At 46.0% G+C, this 20,000-nt stretch overlaps 1 protein-coding gene across 3 annotated transcripts in view; it reads right to left on the bottom strand.

Annotated features, from left to right (window-relative positions):
• The window catches only part of dennd4a (DENN/MADD domain containing 4A), a 127,007-nt gene that overhangs the window by 101,833 nt on the left and 5,174 nt on the right, over positions 1-20,000 (bottom strand). For all 3 annotated transcript variants that reach the window (XM_045706298.1, XM_045706297.1, XM_045706299.1), the window contains exons 2-6: positions 14,028-14,229; positions 13,061-13,197; positions 10,028-10,274; positions 2,664-2,733; positions 834-1,003 (exon numbers count right to left, since the gene is read on the bottom strand). In XM_045706298.1, the coding sequence (XP_045562254.1) occupies positions 834-1,003; positions 2,664-2,733; positions 10,028-10,274; positions 13,061-13,197; positions 14,028-14,219 (816 nt within the window). In that variant the 5' untranslated portion in view covers positions 14,220-14,229. The remainder of the gene's footprint in view (positions 1-833; positions 1,004-2,663; positions 2,734-10,027; positions 10,275-13,060; positions 13,198-14,027; positions 14,230-20,000) is intronic.

Genomic DNA, 20,000 nt, shown 5'->3' with positions numbered 1-20,000 from the left:
GTAGAGTAGAGTAGTAGAGTAGTAGAGTAGAAGAGTAGAGTGTAGAGTAGAGTGTAGAGTAGAGTGTAGAGTAGAGAGTAGAGTAGAGAGTAGTAGAGTAGAGTAGAGAGTAGAGTAGAGTAGAGAGTAGAGTAGAGAATAGTAGAGTAGAGAGTAGAGTAGAGAGTAGAGTAGAGTAGTAGAGTAGTAGAGTAGAGTAGAGTAGAGAATAGTAGAGTAGAGTAGAGAGTAGAGAGTAGAGTAGTAGAGTAGTAGAGTAGAGTAGAGTAGAGAATAGTAGAGTAGAGTAGAGAGTAGAGTAGAGAGTAGAGTAGAGTAGAGTAGAGTAGTAGAGTAGTAGAGTAGTAGAGTAGAGTAGAGTAGAGAGTAGAGTAGAGTAAAGTAGTAGAGTGTAGAGTAGAGAGTAGAGCAAAGGGGCGGCACTAGGTAGCCTAGTGGTTAGAGTGTTGGACTTGTAAACGAAAGGTTGCAAGATCGAATCCCTGAGCTGACGAGGTAAAAATCTGTCGTTCTGCCCCCTGAACAAGGCAGTTAACACCACTGTTCCCTGGTAGGCCGTCATTATAAATAAGAATGTTTTCTTAACTGACTTGCCTAGTTAAATAAAGGTTACATTTAAAAGATGTATCTATGTGTCTATCTATCTATCTGTCTGTCTGTCTGTCAGAGGAGGCTGGTGGGAGGAGCTTTAGGAGGACGGTTTCATTGTAACGGCTGGAATAGAACGGTATCAAACACATCATGCATGTGGAACCCACATTCCAGTTATTTCAACGAGCCCTTCCCCCTATCGCTTATCCTACCAGCCTCCTCTGGTGTTTGCTTGTACCCACCTTGTCCCCAGAAGCCCCAGTCAGTACAAAGGTAGAGAAGACAGGCAGGGAGTGTTTGGTGTGAGCTGGCCAGAACTCGATGCTAGCTCCCATGGGTAAACAGAACAGAGGAACAGACTCCGGCAGGGGAAAGGACTCATCGTCCTCCTCTGGGTACCTACACAACAGACCTAGAGAGAGAAATCAGATTAAATGTTCTGTCCTATTACACTGTCTAATATTCTGTCCTATTACACTGTCTAATATTCTGTCCTATTACACTGTCTAATATTCTGTCCTATTACACTGTCTGTCTAATATTCTGTCCTATTACACTGTCTGTCTAATATTCCGTCCTATTACACTGTCCAATATTCTGTCCTATTACACTGTCTGTCTAATATTCTGTCCTATTACACTGTCTGTTCAAGATTCTGTCCTATTACACTCTCTGTCTAATATTCTGTCCTATTACACTGTCTAATATTCTGTCCTATTACACTGTCTGTCCAATGTTCCGTCCTATTACACTGTCTGTCTAATGTTCTGTCCTATTACACTGTCTGTCCAATATTCTGTCCTATTACACTGTCTGTTCAATATTCTGTCCTATTACAGTCTGTCTAATATTCTGTCCTATTACACTGTCTAATATTCTGTCCTATTACACTGTCTAATGTTCTGGCCTATTACACGTGTCTAATATTCTGTCCTATTACACTGCCTGTCTAATATTCTGTCCTATTACACTGTCTGTCTAATATTCTGTCCTATTACAATGTCTGTTCAAGATTCTGTCCTATTACACTCTCTGTCTAATATTCTGTCCTATTACACTGTCTAATATTCTGTCCTATTACACTGTTTGTCTAATACTCCGTCCTATTACACTGTCTGTCTAATGTTCTGTCCTATTACACTGTCTGTCTAATATTCTGTCCTATTACACTGTCTGTTCAATATTCTGTCCTATTACAGTCTGTCTAATATTCTGTCCTATTACACAGTCTAATATTCTGTCCTATTACACTGTCTAATATTCTGTCCTATTACACTGTCTGTCTAATATTCTGTCCTATTACACTGTCTGTCTAATATTCTGTCCTATTACACTGTCTAATATTCTGTCCTATTAAACTGTCCAATATTCTGTCCTATTACACTGTCTAATATTCTGTCCTATTACACTGTCTGTCTAATATTCTGTCCTATTACACTGTCTAATATTCTGTCCTATTACACTGTCTGTCTAATATTCTGTCCTATTACACTGTCTGTCTAATATTCTGTCCTATTACACTGTCTGTCTAATATTCTGTCCTATTACACTGTCTGTCTAATATTCTGTCCTATTACACTGTCTGGCTAATATTCTGTCCTATTACACTGTCTAATATTCTGTCCTATTACACTGTCTAATATTCTGTCCTATTACACTGTCTAATATTCTGTCCTATTACACTGTCTGTCTAATATTCTGTCCTATTACACTGTCTGTTTAATATTCTGTCCTATTACACTGTCTAATATTCTGTCCTATTACACTGTCTAATATTCTGTCCTATTACACTGTCTAATATTCTGTCCTATTACACTGTCTGTCTAATATTCTGTCCTATTACACTGTCTGTCTAATATTCTGTCCTATTACACTGTCTGTCTAATATTCTGTCCTATTACACTGTCTGTCTAATATTCTGTCCTATTACACTGTCTAATATTCTGTCCTATTACACTGTCTAATATTCTGTCCTATTACACTGTCTGTCTAATATCCTGTCCTATTACACTGTCTGTTCAATATTCTGTCCTATTACACTGTCTGTTAATTAGAGAATCCAAGTACTTTACCTGCGTTGTAAGCGATTGTGTTGGTTTTAGCCAGTGACTTCTTGTAACACAGGTACACTGAGGATCCCCACTGACATGGACAAACAGACAAACAGACAACATGTGATTGAAACGGGTAAAGACAATGCATTATGAACTCAGCAAAAAGAAAGGAAACGTCCCTTTTTCAGGACCCTGTCTTTCAAAGATAATTCGTTAAAAATCCAAATAACTTCACAAATCTTCATTGTAAAGGGTTTAAACACTGTTTCCCCTGCTTGTTCCATGAACCATAGACAATTAATGAACATGCACCTGTGGAACGGTCGTTAAGACACTAACAGCTTACAGACGGTAGGCAATTAAGGTCACAGTAAACTTAGGACACTAAAGAGGCCTTTCTACTGACTCTGAAAAACTGACCAAAAGAAAAATGCCCAGGGTCCCTGCTCATCTGCGTGAACGTGCCTTAGGCATGCTGCAAGGAGGCATGAGGACTGCAGATGTGGCCAGGGCAATAAATTGAAATGTTCCCAGTACGTGAGACGCCTAAGACAGCGCTACAGGGAGACAGGATGGACAGCTGATCGTCCTCGCAGTGGCAGACCACGTGTAACCACACCTGCACAGGATCGGTACATCCGAACATCACACCTGCGGGACAGGTACAGGATGGCAACAACAACTGCCCGAGTTACACCAGGAAAGCACAATCCCTCCATCAGTGCTCAGACTTTCCGTAATCTGTTGAGAGAGGCTGGACTGAGGGCTTGTAGGCCTGTTGTAAGGCAGGTCCTCACCAGACATCACCGACAACAACGTCGCCTATGGGCACAAACCCACCGTCGCTGGACCAGACAGGACTGGCAAAAAGTGCTCTTCACTGACAAGTCGCGGCTTTGTCTCACCAGGGGTGATGGTCGGATTCGCGTTTATTGTCGAAGGAATGAGCGTTACACCGAGGCCTGTGCTCTGGGGCGGGATCGATTTGGAGGTGGAGGGTCCATCATGGTCTGGGGCGGTGTGTCACAGCATCATCGGACTGAGCTTGTTGTCACTGCAGGCAATCTCTACGCTGTGCGTTACAGGGAAGACATCCTCCTCCCTCATGTGGTACCCTTCCTGCAGGCTCATCCTGACATGACCCTCCAGCATGACAATGCCACCAGCCATACTGCTCGTTCTGTGTGTGATTTCCTGCAAGACAGGAATTGTCAGCGTTCTGCCATGGCCAGCAAAGAGCCCGGATCTCAATCCCATTGAGCACGTCTGGGACCTGTTGGATCGGAGGGTGAGGGCTAGGGCCATTCCCCCCAGAAATGTCTGGAAACTTGCAGGTGCCTTGGTGGAAGAGTGTGGTAACATCTCACAGCAAGAACTGACAAATCTGGTACAGTCCATGAGGAGGAGGTGCACTGCAGTACTTAATGCAGCTGGTGGCCACACCAGATACTGACTGTTGCTTTTGATTTTGACACCCCCTTTGTTCAGGGACAAATTATTCAATTTCTGCTAGTCACATGTCTGTGGAACTTGTTCAGTTTATGTCTCAGTTGTTGAATCTTGTTATGTTCATACAAATATTTACACATGTTAATTAAGTTTGCTGAAAATAAACGCAGTTGACAGTGAGAGGACGTTTCTTTTTTTGCTGAGTTTACTAGTGAAGGTAGAACAGTTACACCCTGAGTGTACAAAACATTAGGAACACCTGTTCGTTCCATGACATAGATTGACCAGGTGAATCCAGGTGAAAGCCATGATCCCTTATTGATGTCACCTGTTAAATTCACTTCAATCAGTGTAGATGAAGGGTTTTTAAGCCTTGAGACAATTGAGACATGTATTGTGTGCCATTCAGAGGGTGAATGGGCAAGAAAAAATATGTAAGTAACTTTGAACAGGGTATGGTAGTAGGTGCCAGGTGCACAATTTGTGTCAAGAACTGCAACGCTGCTGGGATTTTCACACTCAACCATCTCCCGTGTGTATCAAGAATGGTCCACCATCCAAAGGACATCCAGCCAACTTGACACAACTGTGGGAAGCACTGGAGTCAACATGGGCCAGCATCCCTGTGGAACGCTTTGACACCATGTAGAGTCAATGCCCCAACGAATTGAGGCTGTTCTGGGGGCAAAAAAGGGGTGGAACTCAATATTAGGAAGGTGTTCATAAGATTTTGTACACTTAGTGTTGTTCCTCAGGACATTGTATTTGGTGAAAAGCATTGGACCTAGAATGTTACCTTGGGGGACACCACTTGTCAACTCCTCGTAAATTGTCTGAGCCAAAATGGCCCATAGGGCAGGAGCTAATGTTCTGTTTCTGTAGCGTGAGGCAGCTTGTTGTACAAGTACAGTGGCTTGCGAAAGTATTCACCCCCTTGGAATTTCTCCTATTTTGTTGCCTTTCAACCTGGAATTAAAATAGATTTTTTGGGGGGGGTTGAATCATTTGATTTACACAACATGCCTATCACTTTGAAGATGCAAAATATTTTGTATTGTGAAACAAACAAGAAATAATACCAAAATAATGAGCGTGCATAACTATTCACCCCCCCAAAGTCAATACTTTGTAGAGCCACCTTTTGCAGCAATTACAGCTGCAAGTCTCTTGGGGTATGTCTCTATAAGCTTGGCACATCGAGCTACTGGGATTTTTGCCCATTCTTCAAGGCTAAACTGCTCCAGCTCCTTCAAGTTGGATGGGTTCCGCTGGTGTACAGCAATCTTTAAGTTATACCACAGATTCTCAATTGGATTGAGGTCTGGGCTTTGACTCGGGCCATTCCAAGACATTTAAATGTTTCCCCTTAAACCAGTCGAGTTTCTTTAGCAGTATGCTTAGGGTCATTGTCCTGCTGGAAGGTGAACCTCCGTCCCAGTCTCAAATCTCTGGAAGACTGAAACAGGTTTCCCTCAAGAATTTCCATGCATTTAGCACCATCCATCATTCCTTCAATTCTGATCAGTTTCCCAGTCCCTGCCGATGAAAAACATCCCCACAGCATGATGCTGCCACCACCATGCTTCACTGTGGGGATGATGTTCTCAGGGTGATGGGAGGTGTTGAGTTTGCGCCAGACATAGTGTTTGCCTTGATGGCCAAAAAGCTACATTTTAGTCTCTTCTGACCAGAGTATGTTCTTCCATATGTTTGGGGAGTCTCCCACATGCCTGTTGGAAAAAACCAAACGTGTTTGCTTATTTTTTTCGTTAAGTGATGGCTTTTTTTCTGGCTACTCTTCCGTAAATCCCAGCTCTGTGGAGTGTACGGCTTAAAGTGGTCCTATGGACAGATACTCCAATCTCCGCTGTGGAGCTTTGCAGCTCCTTCAGCGTTATCTTTGGTCTCTTTGTTGCTTCTCCACAACTTTGTCTCTGACCTGATCGGAGAGCTCCTTGGTCTTCATAGTACCGCTTGCTTAGTGGTGTTGCAGAACAGGTGTATATATCCTGAGATCATGTGATAGATCATGTGACACTTAGATTGCACACAGGTGGACATTATTGCGTAGTATTGTATTGTATAGTATTTAACACAACTGGTGGTTTGAAATTCCCATTTTTAGAGCCTCTCCTGCCAATGATATACGAGTGAACTTACACACAGGTCACATTCATATCAACTGGCATTGTTTACGTCGTTACCTAGCAACCAACCTACCACTACCACTTTTACAACTATTTGTCTTAGCACCTTTAACTTGTCAAGGATGATTTTAGAGTTACTTTTGATTTGTTTGTTTTATCCACTAACGTTTAAATGAATTGTACCGACAAGAAGAGGAAGAGGAGGAAGATATGAAAGAAATTAAATCAAGAAGAGCAAATGTGTTAACATTATAGACATGGACCAGTAACCTGAGTCTAGTGTTAACATTATAGACATGGACCAGCAACCTGAGTCTAGTGTTAACATTATAGACATGGACCAGTAACCTGAGTCTAGTGTTAACATTATAGACATGGACCAGTAACCTGAGTCTAGTGTAAACATTATAGACATGGACCAGTAACCTGAGTCTAGTGTAAACATTATAGACATGGACCAGCAACCTGAGTCTAGTGTTAACATTATAGACATGGACCAGTAACCTGAGTCTAGTGTTAACATTATAGACATGGACCAGTAACCTGAGTCTAGTGTTAACATTATAGACATGGACCAGTAACCTGAGTCTAGTGTTAACATTATAGACATGGACCAGCAACCTGAGTCTAGTGTTAACATTATGGACATGGACCAGTAACCTGAGTCTAGTGTAAACATTATAGACATGGACCAGTAACCTGAGTCTAGTGTTAACATTATAGACATGGACCAGCAACCTGAGTCTAGTGTTAACATTATAGACATGGACCAGTAACCTGAGTCTAGTGTTAACATTATTGACATGGACCAGTAACCTGAGTCTAGTGTTAACATTATAGACATGGACCAGTAACCTGAGTCTAGTGTTAACATTATAGACATGGACCAGTAACCTGAGTCTAGTGTTAACATTATAGACATGGACCAGCAACCTGAGTCTAGTGTTAACATTATAGACATGGACCAGCAACCTGAGTCTAGTGTTAACAACATTATAGACATGGACCAGCAACCTGAGTCTAGTGTTAACAACATTATAGACATGGACCAGTAACCTGAGTCTAGTGTAAACATTATAGACATGGACCAGTAACCTGAGTCTAGTGTTAACATTATAGACATGGACCAGCAACCTGAGTCTAGTGTTAACATTATAGACATGGACCAGCAACCTGAGTCTAGTGTTAACATTATAGACATGGACCAGCAACCTGAGTCTAGTGTTAACATTATAGACATGGACCAGTAACCTGAGTCTAGTGTTAACATTATAGACATGGACCAGTAACCTGAGTCTAGTGTTAACATTATAGACATGGACCAGTAACCTGAGTCTAGTGTTAACATTATAGACATGGACCAGTAACCTGAGTCTAGTGTAAACATTATAGACATGGACCAGTAACCTGAGTCTAGTGTTAACATTATAGACATGGACCAGTAACCTGAGTCTAGTGTTAACATTATAGACATGGACCAGTAACCTGAGTCTAGTGTTAACATTATAGACATGGACCAGCAACCTGAGTCTAGTGTTAACATTATAGACATGGACCAGTAACCTGAGTCTAGTGTTAACATTATAGACATGGACCAGTAACCTGAGTCTAGTGTTAACATTATAGACATGGACCAGTAACCTGAGTCTAGTGTTAACATTATAGACATGGACCAGCAACCTGAGTCTAGTGTTAACATTATAGACATGGACCAGTAACCTGAGTCTAGTGTAAACATTATAGACATGGACCAGTAACCTGAGTCTAGTGTAAACATTATAGACATGGACCAGCAACCTGAGTCTAGTGTTAACATTATAGACATGGACCAGCAACCTGAGTCTAGTGTTAACATTATAGACATGGACCAGTAACCTGAGTCTAGTGTTAACATTATAGACATGGACCAGCAACCTGAGTCTAGTGTTAACATTATAGACATGGACCAGCAACCTGAGTCTAGTGTTAACATTATAGACATGGACCAGCAACCTGAGTCTAGTGTTAACATTATAGACATGGACCAGTAACCTGAGTCTAGTGTAAACATTATAGACATGGACCAGTAACCTGAGTCTAGTGTTAACATTATAGACATGGACCAGTAACCTGAGTCTAGTGTTAACATTATAGACATGGACCAGCAACCTGAGTCTAGTGTTAACATTATAGACATGGACCAGCAACCTGAGTCTAGTGTTAACATTATAGACATGGACCAGCAACCTGAGTCTAGTGTTAACATTATAGACATGGACCAGCAACCTGAGTCTAGTGTTAACAACATTATAGACATGGACCAGCAACCTGAGTCTAGTGTTAACATTATAGACATGGACCAGCAACCTGAACCCAGCGTTAACATTATAGACATGGACCAGCAACCTGAGTCTAGTGTTAACATTATAGACATGGACCAGCAACCTGAACCCAGCGTTAACATTATAGACATGGACCAGCAACCTGAACCCAGCGTTAACTTAGACAAGTAGAGAAATTAAAAAGTTACATCAAGATAAACCGACTGGGCAGTGAATTGCTGTCTGGAATGGCTGTCAGACAAGGGGATAAACATCGATCTGGCAACTGTTTCAAAACAGGAGATGGGTAATATTCTCTGGAGTTTCTACGCCACCTACTGAATACGGTGTGGTTTTGTCCCGCCCTGACCTTAGAGATCCCTTTTATTCTCTGTTTGGTTAGGTCAGGGTGTGACTTGGGTGGGAAATCTATGTTTATATTTCTTTGTTGGCCTAGTATGGTTCCCAATCAGAGACCAGCTGTTTATCGTTGTCTCTGATTGGGGATCATACTTAGGCAGCCTGATTGGGATCATGTTTGTGTGTAGTTGCTTTCTGTACTGCATATAGCTTAAAGTTCGTTTTAGTATTTATTTTTTATTTTTTCCGATGTCATTTTTATAGTATAGTATTGTATAGTATTGTATTGTATTGTTAGAGTACTTGTTAGATATTACTGCACGGTCGGAACTAGAAGCACAAGCATTTCGCTACACTCGCACTAACATCTGCTAACCATGTGTATGTGACCAATAAAATTTGATTTGATTTGATATTGTATAGTATTGTATTGCATTGTATTTTATAGTTTTGTATAGTATTGAATGGGTTGATTTTGCTCATCATACTACTGTTGAGGTTCTTGTCCACCTTGTCCACCATATTGTATAATATTGTATAGTATTGTATTGTATTGTATTTTATAGTGCAGTATTGTATTTTATAGTGCAGCATTGTATTTTATAGTGCAGTATTGTATTGTATTGTATAGTATTGTATTGTATAATATTGTATAGTATTGTATTTTATAGTTTAGTATTGTGCAGTATTGTATTGTATAGTATAGTATTGTATTGTATAATATTGTATAGTATTGTATAATATTGTATAGTATTGTATTTTTTCGTTTAGTATTGTGCAGTATTGTATTGTATAGTATAGTATTGTATTGTATTTTATAGTGCAGTATTGTATTTTATAGTGCAGTATTGTATTGTATTGTATAGTATTGTATTGTATTGTATTGTATAATATTGTATAGTATTGTATTTTATAGTTTAGTATTGTGCAGTATTGTATTGTATAGTATAGTATAGTATTGTATTGTATAATATTGTATAGTATTGTATTGTATAATATTGTATAGTATTGTATTGTATTGTATTTTATAGTGCAGTATTGTGCAGTATTGTATTGTATAGTATAGTATTGTATTGTATAGTATTGTATAGTATTGTATAGTATTGTAGGGGTTGATTTTGCTCACCATACTACTGTTGAGGTTCTTGTCCACCTTGCAGAAGGTGTGAGGGGGCGTCTCCCCTTTGCCCGGGATGATGATGCAGACATCTGTGACAGCCAATGACGTGTGAGGCTGGCTCTGCGGGGAGCGGCGATAGGTGATGTAGATGCGCTGGGAGGAGGAGCTACTGATGTTGGCAGGGCGACCAGAGGGAGTGGTTTGGACGATGTGACAGCCAGGCTTCAGCTTCTCCTTCCACTCAAACAGAACCCTGAGAGGAGACAGAGGAGGAAATGTTAGGACTGATTCACAATACACAGTTGAGCCAAGCCTAGCCTAGCCAAACCTAGCCTAGCCTAGCCAAGCCTAGCCTAGCCAAGCCTAGCCTAGCCTAGCCTAGCCAAGCCTAGCCAAGCCTAGCCTATCCAAGCCTAGCCAAGCCTAGCCTATCCAAGCCTAGCCAAGCCTAGCCAATCCAAGCCTAGCCAATCCAAGCCTAGCCAAGCCTAGCCTATCCAAGCCTAGCCAAGCCTAGCCAATCCAAGCCTAGCCAAGCCAAACCAATCCAAGCCTAGCCAAGCCAAGCCTAGCCTAGCCAAACCAATCCAAGCCTAGCCTAGCCAAGCCAAGCCAATCCAAGCCTAGCCAAGCCAAACCAATCCAAGCCAAGCCTAGCCAAGCCTAGCCAAGCCAAACCAATCCAAGCCTAGCCAAGCCAAGCCAAGCCAATCCAAGCCTAGCCTAGCCAAACCAATCCAAGCCTAGCCTAGCCAAGCCAAGCCAATCCAAGCCTAGCCAAGCCAAACCAATCCAAGCCAAGCCTAGCCAAGCCTAGCCTAGCCAAACCAATCCAAGCCTAGCCTAGCCAAGCCAAGCCAATCCAATCCAATCCAAGCCTAGCCTATCCAAGCCTAGCCAAGCCTAGCCTATCCAAGCCTAGCCAAGCCTAGCCAATCCAAGCCTAGCCAAGCCTAGCCAATCCAAGCCTAGCCAAGCCTAGCCTATCCAAGCCTAGCCAAGCCTAGCCAATCCAAGCCTAGCCAAGCCAAACCAATCCAAGCCTAGCCAAGCCAAGCCTAGCCTAGCCAAGCCAAGCCAAGCCTAGCCTATCCAAGCCTAGCCAAGCCTAGCCTATCCAAGCCTAGCCAAGCCAAGCCAATCCAAGCCTAGCCAAGCCTAGCCAAGCCTAGCCAAGCCAAACCAAGCCAAGCCTAGCCTAGCCTAGCCAATCCAATCCAAGCCAAGCCAAGCCTAGCCAAGCCAAACCAATCCAAGCCTAGCCATGCCAAGCCTAGCCTATCCAAGCCTAGCCAAGCCTAGCCTATCCAAGCCTAGCCAAGCCAAGCCAAACCAATCCAAGCCAAGCCAAGCCTAGCCAAGCCAAACCAAGCCAAGCCTAGCCTAGCCTAGCCAATCCAATCCAAGCCTAGCCTAGCCTAGCCTAGCCAATCCAATCCAAGCCTAGCCTAGCCTAGCCTATCCAATCCAATCCAAGCCTAGCCTAGCCAAGCTGTACTGGCCTGGACTGGTTTACTCATACCCCATTGGATGCTACCTTTGGGATGGGACACAGCCATTGGATGCTACCTTTGTATTGGGACACAGCCATTGGATGCTACCTTTGTATTGGGACACAGCCATTGGATGCTACCTTTGTATTGGGACACAGCCATTGGATGCTACCTTTGTATTGGGACACAGCCATTGGATGCTACCTTTGGATTGGGACACAGCCATTGGATGCTACCTTTGGATTGGGACACAGCCATTGGATGCTACCTTTGTATTGGGACACAGCCATTGGATGCTACCTTTGTATTGGGACACAGCCATTGGATGCTACCTTTGTATTGGGACACAGCCATTGGATGCTACCTTTGGATTGGGACACAGCCATTGGATGCTACCTTTGTATTGGGACACAGCCATTGGATGCTACCTTTGTATTGGGACACAGCCATTGGATGCTACCTTTGTATTGGGACACAGCCATTGGATGCTACCTTTGTATTGGGACACAGCCATTGGATGCTACCTTTGTATTGGGACACAGCCATTGGATGCTACCTTTGGATTGGGACACAGCCATTGGATGCTACCTTTGTATTGGGACACAGCCATTGGATGCTACCTTTGTATTGGGACACAGCCATTGGATGCTACCTTTGGATTGGGACACAGCCATTGGATGCTACCTTTGTATTGGGACACAGCCATTGGATGCTACCTTTGTATTGGGACACAGCCATTGGATGCTACCTTTGGATTGGGACACAGCCATTGGATGCTACCTTTGGATTGGGACACAGCCATTGGATGCTACCTTTGGATTGGGACACAGCCTTTGGATGCTACCTTTGGATTGGGACACAGCCATTGTTGCTGGACAGAAAGTATCTGAGCCAGCACTGTACAGTTGGAGTTCGCCACGATAGAGCCAACACTGTACAGCAATAATAGACAAATAATCTCACTTACTCCTAAACACATGGAAATCAGAGTTGAGCCTTGACTATGGTAAATCACGTTCGATGGACAGTGAAAGGAGATTAATGGACTACTGATCTAAGAATGTATATAGGCCAGCGACCCAGCGGAAGAACTGGTCCTAGGTCAGATCTAATGGAATAGGTGATTGAGTATAGGTGATTGAGACAACATAAGCACTGTTCCTAGACCAGTCCTAGGAGTCTGTTTTATAGGATTAGTGTAGTTGGTGTGAGTGACAGTTTAAGTACTGATCCTAGACCAGTCCTTTTAGAAAAAAAGGGGGGGGGGGGATTAGTGTAGTGTTATAAGTCACAGGAAAAAAAGATCTGATTTCAGGTCAGTATTAGAATGAACAGGGGATTAGTCAACATCACAAATGGCACCCTATTCACTATATAGTGCACTACTTTTGACCAGGACCCAATAGGGGTGCTATTTGGGACGTAAGCCAGGGATTATTGTAGTGTTTCTTTCTGTGAGTGACCACGCTAAAATAACTGTTCCTAGACCAGCATTTATAAAGGTTAAGGAGCAGTGTAGTGTTGTGAGTAGAAGGAGACGACTGACCCCAGATCAGTGAGAGGAGGTTTATCGCGACCTCTCTTGTAGCAGAGGTAAATCTGAGGCCCTCTGAGACTGGCTCCGTTCAGCTCTGCAGACAGACCAGACGGAGTGGACTCGAGGCAGGTGTAACCCTGAGGAACCTAGGAACAATGATACATAAAGACAAAACATCATAACGATACATTCGTAGTGAAGGTACATGGTATTATGGGATGTGTGGTCCTGTGTGGCTCAGTTGGTAGAGTGTAGCACTTGCAATGCCAAGGATTGTGGGTTCAATTCCTGCTGGGGCCACCATATGAAGAAAAAAAAATGTATACAGATGTGACTGTAAATTGCTCTGAATAAGGAAATGTCATAAATAATCCTCAGTTTAGTTGAAAAACATAGAACCTCAGGGGACGACGTTTAATTTGCAGAGTGCTTTTCATTAAATGCAGAGATCACAAAGCTCTGTAACATCAAAAACAACAATCACAAAGCGCTGTAACAACAATCACAAAGCGCTGTAACAACAATCACAAAGCGCTGTAACAACAATCACAAAGCGCTGTAACAACAATCACAAAGCGCTGTAACAACAATCACAAAGCGCTGTAACAACAATCACAAAGCGCTGTAACAACAATCACAAAGCTCTGTAACATCAAAAACAACAATCACAAAGCGCTGTAACATCAAAAACAACAATCACAAAGCGCTGTAACAACAATCACAAAGCGCTGTAACATCTAAAAACAACTTTACAAATGCTTTATGAAGGCTGAAAGTTGTAAAGTTGAAAAATTCTGGTAACTTTCCCAAACCAGGTTTCCCAGAAATCCTTGATGGAAGATCCCAGAATCAAGAGTGGATAAGTAGGAAGTCCAGAAACCAAACCAACCAGGATTTCTGGGAAATTTACCAGAATTATTTTTCTTCCCCTCACTAAAAAGCTAAACAAAAAAAGGTTAGAAGTGTAGTCGTATACCGCTTCCCCCAGTGAGCATATAACCACAGCTACGTCTGTGATGGGGGCCAGGGGCCGACCACCAGGGGCCGAGCGGGGAAAGCGACCAGGAATATCGTCCAGCTGCAGTTCCTCCTCTAAGGGCTTGGAGGAGTCAGTGAGCCCTGCTACCACAAAGTAGTCTGCTATACGAGGACCGGTCTCCTCCATCATCAACCATGGGCTAAAGAGAGAGAGAGAGAGAGAGAGAGAGAGAGAGAGAGAGGGGAGGGGAAGATGGGGAGAGGGTGAGGGAGGGAGAGAGAGAGAGAGGGGAGGGGGTGAGAGAGGGAGAGAGTGAGGCAGGGAATGGGAGGGAGGGAGAGGGAGGGAGAGGGAGGGAGAGAGGCAGGGAATGGGAGAGAGGGAGAGGGAGAGAGTGAGGCAGGGAACGGGAGGGAGGGAGAGGGAGAAAGTGAGGCAGGGAATGGGAGAGAGGGAGAGGGAGAGAGTGAGGGAGAGAAGGGAGGGAGGGAGAGGGAGAGAGTGAGGCAGGGAATGGGAGGGAGAGGGGAGGGGAAGATGGGGAGGGGGTGAGAGAGGGAGAGAGTGAGGCAGGGAATGGGAGGGAGGGAGAGGGGAGGGGAAGATGGGGAGGGGGTGAGAGAGGGAGAGAGTGAGGCAGGGAACGGGAGGGAGAGGGAGAGGGGAGGGGAAGATGGGGAGGGGGTGAGAGAGGGAGAGAGTGAGGCAGGGAATGGGAGGGAGGGAGAGGGGAGGGGAAGATGGGGAGAGGGTGAGAGAGGGAGAGAGTAAGGCAGGGAATAGGAGAGAGGGAGAGGGAGAGAGTGAGGGAGAGAAGGGAGGGAAGGAGAGAGTGAGGCAGGGAACGGGAGGGAGGGAGAGGGAGAGAGTGAGGCAGGGAATAGGAGAGAGGGAGAGGGAGAGAGTGAGGGAGAGAAGGGAGGGAAGGAGAGAGTGAGGCAGGGAAGGGAGGGAGGGAGAGGGAGAGAGTGAGGGAGAGTGAGGGAGAGAGAGTTCAGGTTAGTTTATTTATAATGAAATACACTATGAAGCAGTCTGTTACATGAGTGTTGGGGAAGCAACTCTAAAATATAGTTTACCAAGCTACCAATTACTTCCCACTGGAAGAATTTAAACTACACTAAAGCTAACCTTAAGAAAAATATAGTTTAGTTAACTATAAAGTTAATTTGAAAAAGTAATTCACTACATCCAAAACTACTTCGTGAAAAATTATCATATGTAAATCTGAAATGTCATAAACTACAAATTGCAAGTACAGATCCCTTTAGGGTCATATGTTAACAGAATGTGTAACGATGTTTCAAGTGACAGTGGCAGGTCTAATGACGAAAAAAAGGAAGGAAATTATTGCCTACTTCACCCACATTATATTTAGTTTTTGCAGAAAAAGTAGTGTATAGTTCCAGTAGCTAGCAACATCGCTACATGGTAAAACAGTAGTGTGTAGTTCCAGTAGTTAGCTACACCGCTACATGCTAAAAGAGTAGTGTGTAGTTCCAGTAGTTAGCTACACCGCTACATGCTAAAACAGTAGTGTGTAGTTCCAGTAGTTAGCTACACCGCTACATGGTAAAACAGTAGTGTGTAGTTAGCCACACCGCTACATGCTAAAACAGTAGTGTGTAGTTCCAGTAGTTCGCAACATCGCTACATGGTTAAACAGTAGTGTGTAGTTCTAGTAGTTAGCTACACCGCTACATGCTAAAACAGTAGTGTGTAGTTCCAGTAGTTAGCTACACCGCTACATGGTAAAACAGTAGTGTGTAGTTCCAGTAGTTAGCTACACCGCTACATGGTAAAACAGTAGTGTGTAGTTCCAGTAGTTAGCTACACCGCTACATGGTTAAACAGTAGTGTGTAGTTCCAGTAGTTAGCTACACCGCTACATGGTAAAACAGTAGTGTGTAGTTCCAGTAGTTAGCTACACCGCTACATGGTAAACAGTAGTGTGTAGTTCCAGTAGTTAGCTACACCGCTACATGGTAAAACAGTAGTGTGTAGTTCCAGTAGTTAGCTACACCGCTACATGGTAAAACAGTAGTGTGTAGTTAGCCACACCGCTACATGCTAAAACAGTAGTGTGTAGTTCCAGTAGTTAGCTACACCGCTACATGCTAAAACAGTAGTGTGTAGTTCCAGTAGTTAGCTACACCGCTACATGGTAAAACAGTAGTGTGTAGTTCCAGTAGTTAGCTACACCGCTACATGGTAAAAAGGTAATAAAACAATTACCTCCCTCCCCTCGCTCCACCTCCCTCCCCTCCACCTCCCTCCCTCCCCTCCACTCCCTCTCCTCACCTCCACTCCCTCTCTCCCCTCCACTCCCTCTACTCCACCTCCCTTTGCTGCCTCTCTCCCCTCCACTCCCTCTACTCCACCTCCCTTTGCTGCCTCTCTCCCCTCCACCTCCCTTTGCTGCCTCCCTCCCCTCCACTCACTCCGTCCTCCTCCCACTACTGCCTCCCCTCCACCTCCCTCCCTCCCCTCCACCTTCCTCCCCTCCACTCACTCCCTCCACCTCCCACTACTGCCTCCCTCCCCTCCCTCCCTCCCTCCCTCCCCTCCATCACCCCCTCCCCTCCCCTCCCTCCATCGCCCCCCTCCCCTCCCCTCCCTCCCTCCACCCCCCTCCCCTCCATCGCCCCCCCTCCCCTCCACCCCCTCCCCTCCCCTCCCTGCACCCCCCCCCCCCACACTTTTCATGACACACCACGAAAGTTTACAACACTGAGTCCCTCAGAAACTCCCCAGAAACTCTCACTATGCATTTTTTTTCTTCTTCTGTAATTTCCACATTCATCGGGGATCAGGCTGAGGCTGTTTCATCAACAAGCAGTGTGGAGGATAGATCAACTACCTACGCACGACGGATTTCTTCCTGAAACATCCGCTTCCAAAACAGAAAATGTGTCTGAACGAAGTGAGCAGAACACGTCATTTAGGGGTTTGTGATCAAAGCAGAAAGAGGAACTCCTTGGTGATTTTGTCATAAAGACTCTGACTGATTTCCTGTGAATTATTGCATGATTTCCCCCCCGATGTAGTGATTCATGAAAGTAGCATCCTCTATATCTTTATTTCATGTGTCCCACCCACCACCCCCCCCCACCTCCGCCAACCACGCCAACCCTGAGTCACATCCCATTGTCACGAAGAGTTACGCTGAACAAAAACATAATGCAACATGCAACAATTTACTGACATACAGTTCATATAAGGAAATCAGTCAATTTAAAATCAATTCATTAAGTCCTAATCTATGGATTTTCACATGACTGGGAATACAGAATATGATACCTTTAAAAGAAAAAGAGTAGGGGCGTGGATCAGAAAACCAGTCAGTATCTGGTCTGACCACCATTTGCCTCATGCAGCGCGACACATCTCCTTCACATAGAGTTGATCAGGCTGTTGATTGTGGCCTGAGGAATGTTGTCCCCAACTGCTCTTCAATGGCTGTGTGAAGTTTCCGGATTTTTGGCGGGAACTGGAACACGTTGTCGTACACGTCGATCCAGAGCATCCCAAACATGCTCAACGGGTGACCTGTCTGGGGAGTACGCAGGCCATGAGACATTTTCAGCTTCCAGGAACTGTGTACAGAGCCTTGCGACATGGGGGACCATGTTACAGCATTACGATGCTGTAACATGAGTTGATGGCAGCGGATGAATGACACAACAATGGGCCGGGCCTCTGGATCTCGTCACAGTATCTCCATGCATTCAAACTGCCATTGATAAAATGCAATTGTGTTTTGTTGTCCGTAGCTTATGCCTGCCCCATACCATAACCCCACCTCCACCATGGGGCCCATACCATAACCCCACCTCCACCATGGGGCCCATACCATAACCCCACCTCCACCATGGGGCCCATACCATAACCCCACCTCCACCATGGGGCCCATACCATAACCCCAACTCCACCATGGGGCCCATACCATAACCCCACCTCCACCATGGGGCCCATACCATAACCCCACCTCCACCATGGGGCCCATACCATAACCCCACCTCCACCATGGGGCCCATACCATAACCCCACCTCCACCATGGGGCCCATACCATAACCCCACCTCCACCATGGGGCCCATACCATAACCCCACCTCCCCCATGGGGCCCATACCATAACCCCACCTCCACCATGGGGCCCATACCATAACCCCACCTCCACCATGGGGCCCATACCATAACCCCACCTCCACCATGGGGCCCATACCATAACCCCACCTCCACCATGGGGCCCCATACCATAACCCCACCTCCACCATGGGGCCCATACCATAACCCCACCTCCACCATGGGGCCCATACCATAACCCCACCTCCACCATGGGGCCCATACCATAACCCCACCTCCACCATGGGGCCCATACCATAACCCCACCTCCACCATGGGGCCCATACCATAACCCCACCTCCACCATGGGGCCCATACCATAACCCCACCTCCACCATGGGCCCCATACCATAACCCCACCGTCACCATGGGGCCCATACCATAACCCCACCTCCACCATGGGGCCCATACCATAACCCCACCTCCACCATGGGGCCCATACCATAACCCCACCTCCACCATGGGGCCCATACCATAACCCCACCTCCACCATGGGGCCCATACCATAACCATGGGGCCCATACCATAACCCCACCTCCACCATGGGGCCCATACCATAACCCCACCTCCACCATGGGGCCCATACCATAACCCCACCTCCACCATGGGGCCCATACCATAACCCCACCTCCACCATGGGGCCCATACCACAACCCCACCGTCACCATGGGGCCCAAACCATAACCCCACCTCCACCATGGGGCCCATACCATAACCCCACCTCCACCATGGGGCCCATACCATAACCCCACCTCCACCATGGGGCCCATACCATAACCCCACCTCCACCATGGGGCCCATACCATAACCCCACCTCCACCATGGGGCCCATACCATAACCCCACCTCCACCATGGGGCCCATACCATAACCCCACCTCCACCATGGGGCCCATACCATAACCCCACCTCCACCATGGGGCCCATACCATAACCCCACCTCCACCATGGGCCCCATACCATAACCCCACCTCCACCATGGGGCCCATACCATAACCCCACCTCCACCATGGGCCCCATACCATAACCCCACCTCCACCATGGGGCCCATACCATAACCCCACCTCCACCATGGGCCCCATACCATAACCCCACCTCCACCATGGGCCCCATACCATAACCCCACCTCCACCATGGGGCCCATACCATAACCCCACCTCCACCATGGGCCCCATACCATAACCCCACCTCCACCATGGGGCCCATACCATAACCCCACCTCCACCATGGGGCCCAAACCATAACCCCACCTCCACCATGGGGCCCATACCATAACCCCACCTCCACCATGGGGCCCATACCACAACCCCACCGTCACCATGGGGCCCAAACCATAACCCCACCTCCACCATGGGGCCCATACCATAACCCCACCTCCACCATGGGGCCCATACCATAACCCCACCTCCACCATGGGGCCCATACCATAACCCCACCTCCACCATGGGGCCCATACCATAACCCCACCTCCACCATGGGCCCCATACCATAACCCCACCTCCACCATGGGGCCCATACCATAACCCCACCTCCACCATGGGCCCCATACCATAACCCCACCTCCACCATGGGCCCCATACCATAACCCCACCTCCACCATGGGGCCCATACCATAACCCCACCTCCACCATGGGGCCCATACCATAACCCCACCTCCACCATGGGGCCCATACCATAACCCCACCTCCACCATGGGCCCCATACCATAACCCCACCTCCACCATGGGCCCCATACCATAACCCTACTGCCACCATGGGGCCACTCTGTTCACAACATTGACATCAGCAAACCTCTCGCCCACATGGCGCCATACACGCCGTCTGCCATCTACCCGGTATAGGTCCGT

Source organism: Salmo salar, chromosome ssa23 (genome assembly GCF_905237065.1).
Source record: "Salmo salar chromosome ssa23, Ssal_v3.1, whole genome shotgun sequence".
In the NCBI taxonomy this organism is placed as follows: Eukaryota; Metazoa; Chordata; class Actinopteri; order Salmoniformes; family Salmonidae; genus Salmo; species Salmo salar.
This window is presented reverse-complemented; position numbering and strand designations above follow the sequence as displayed.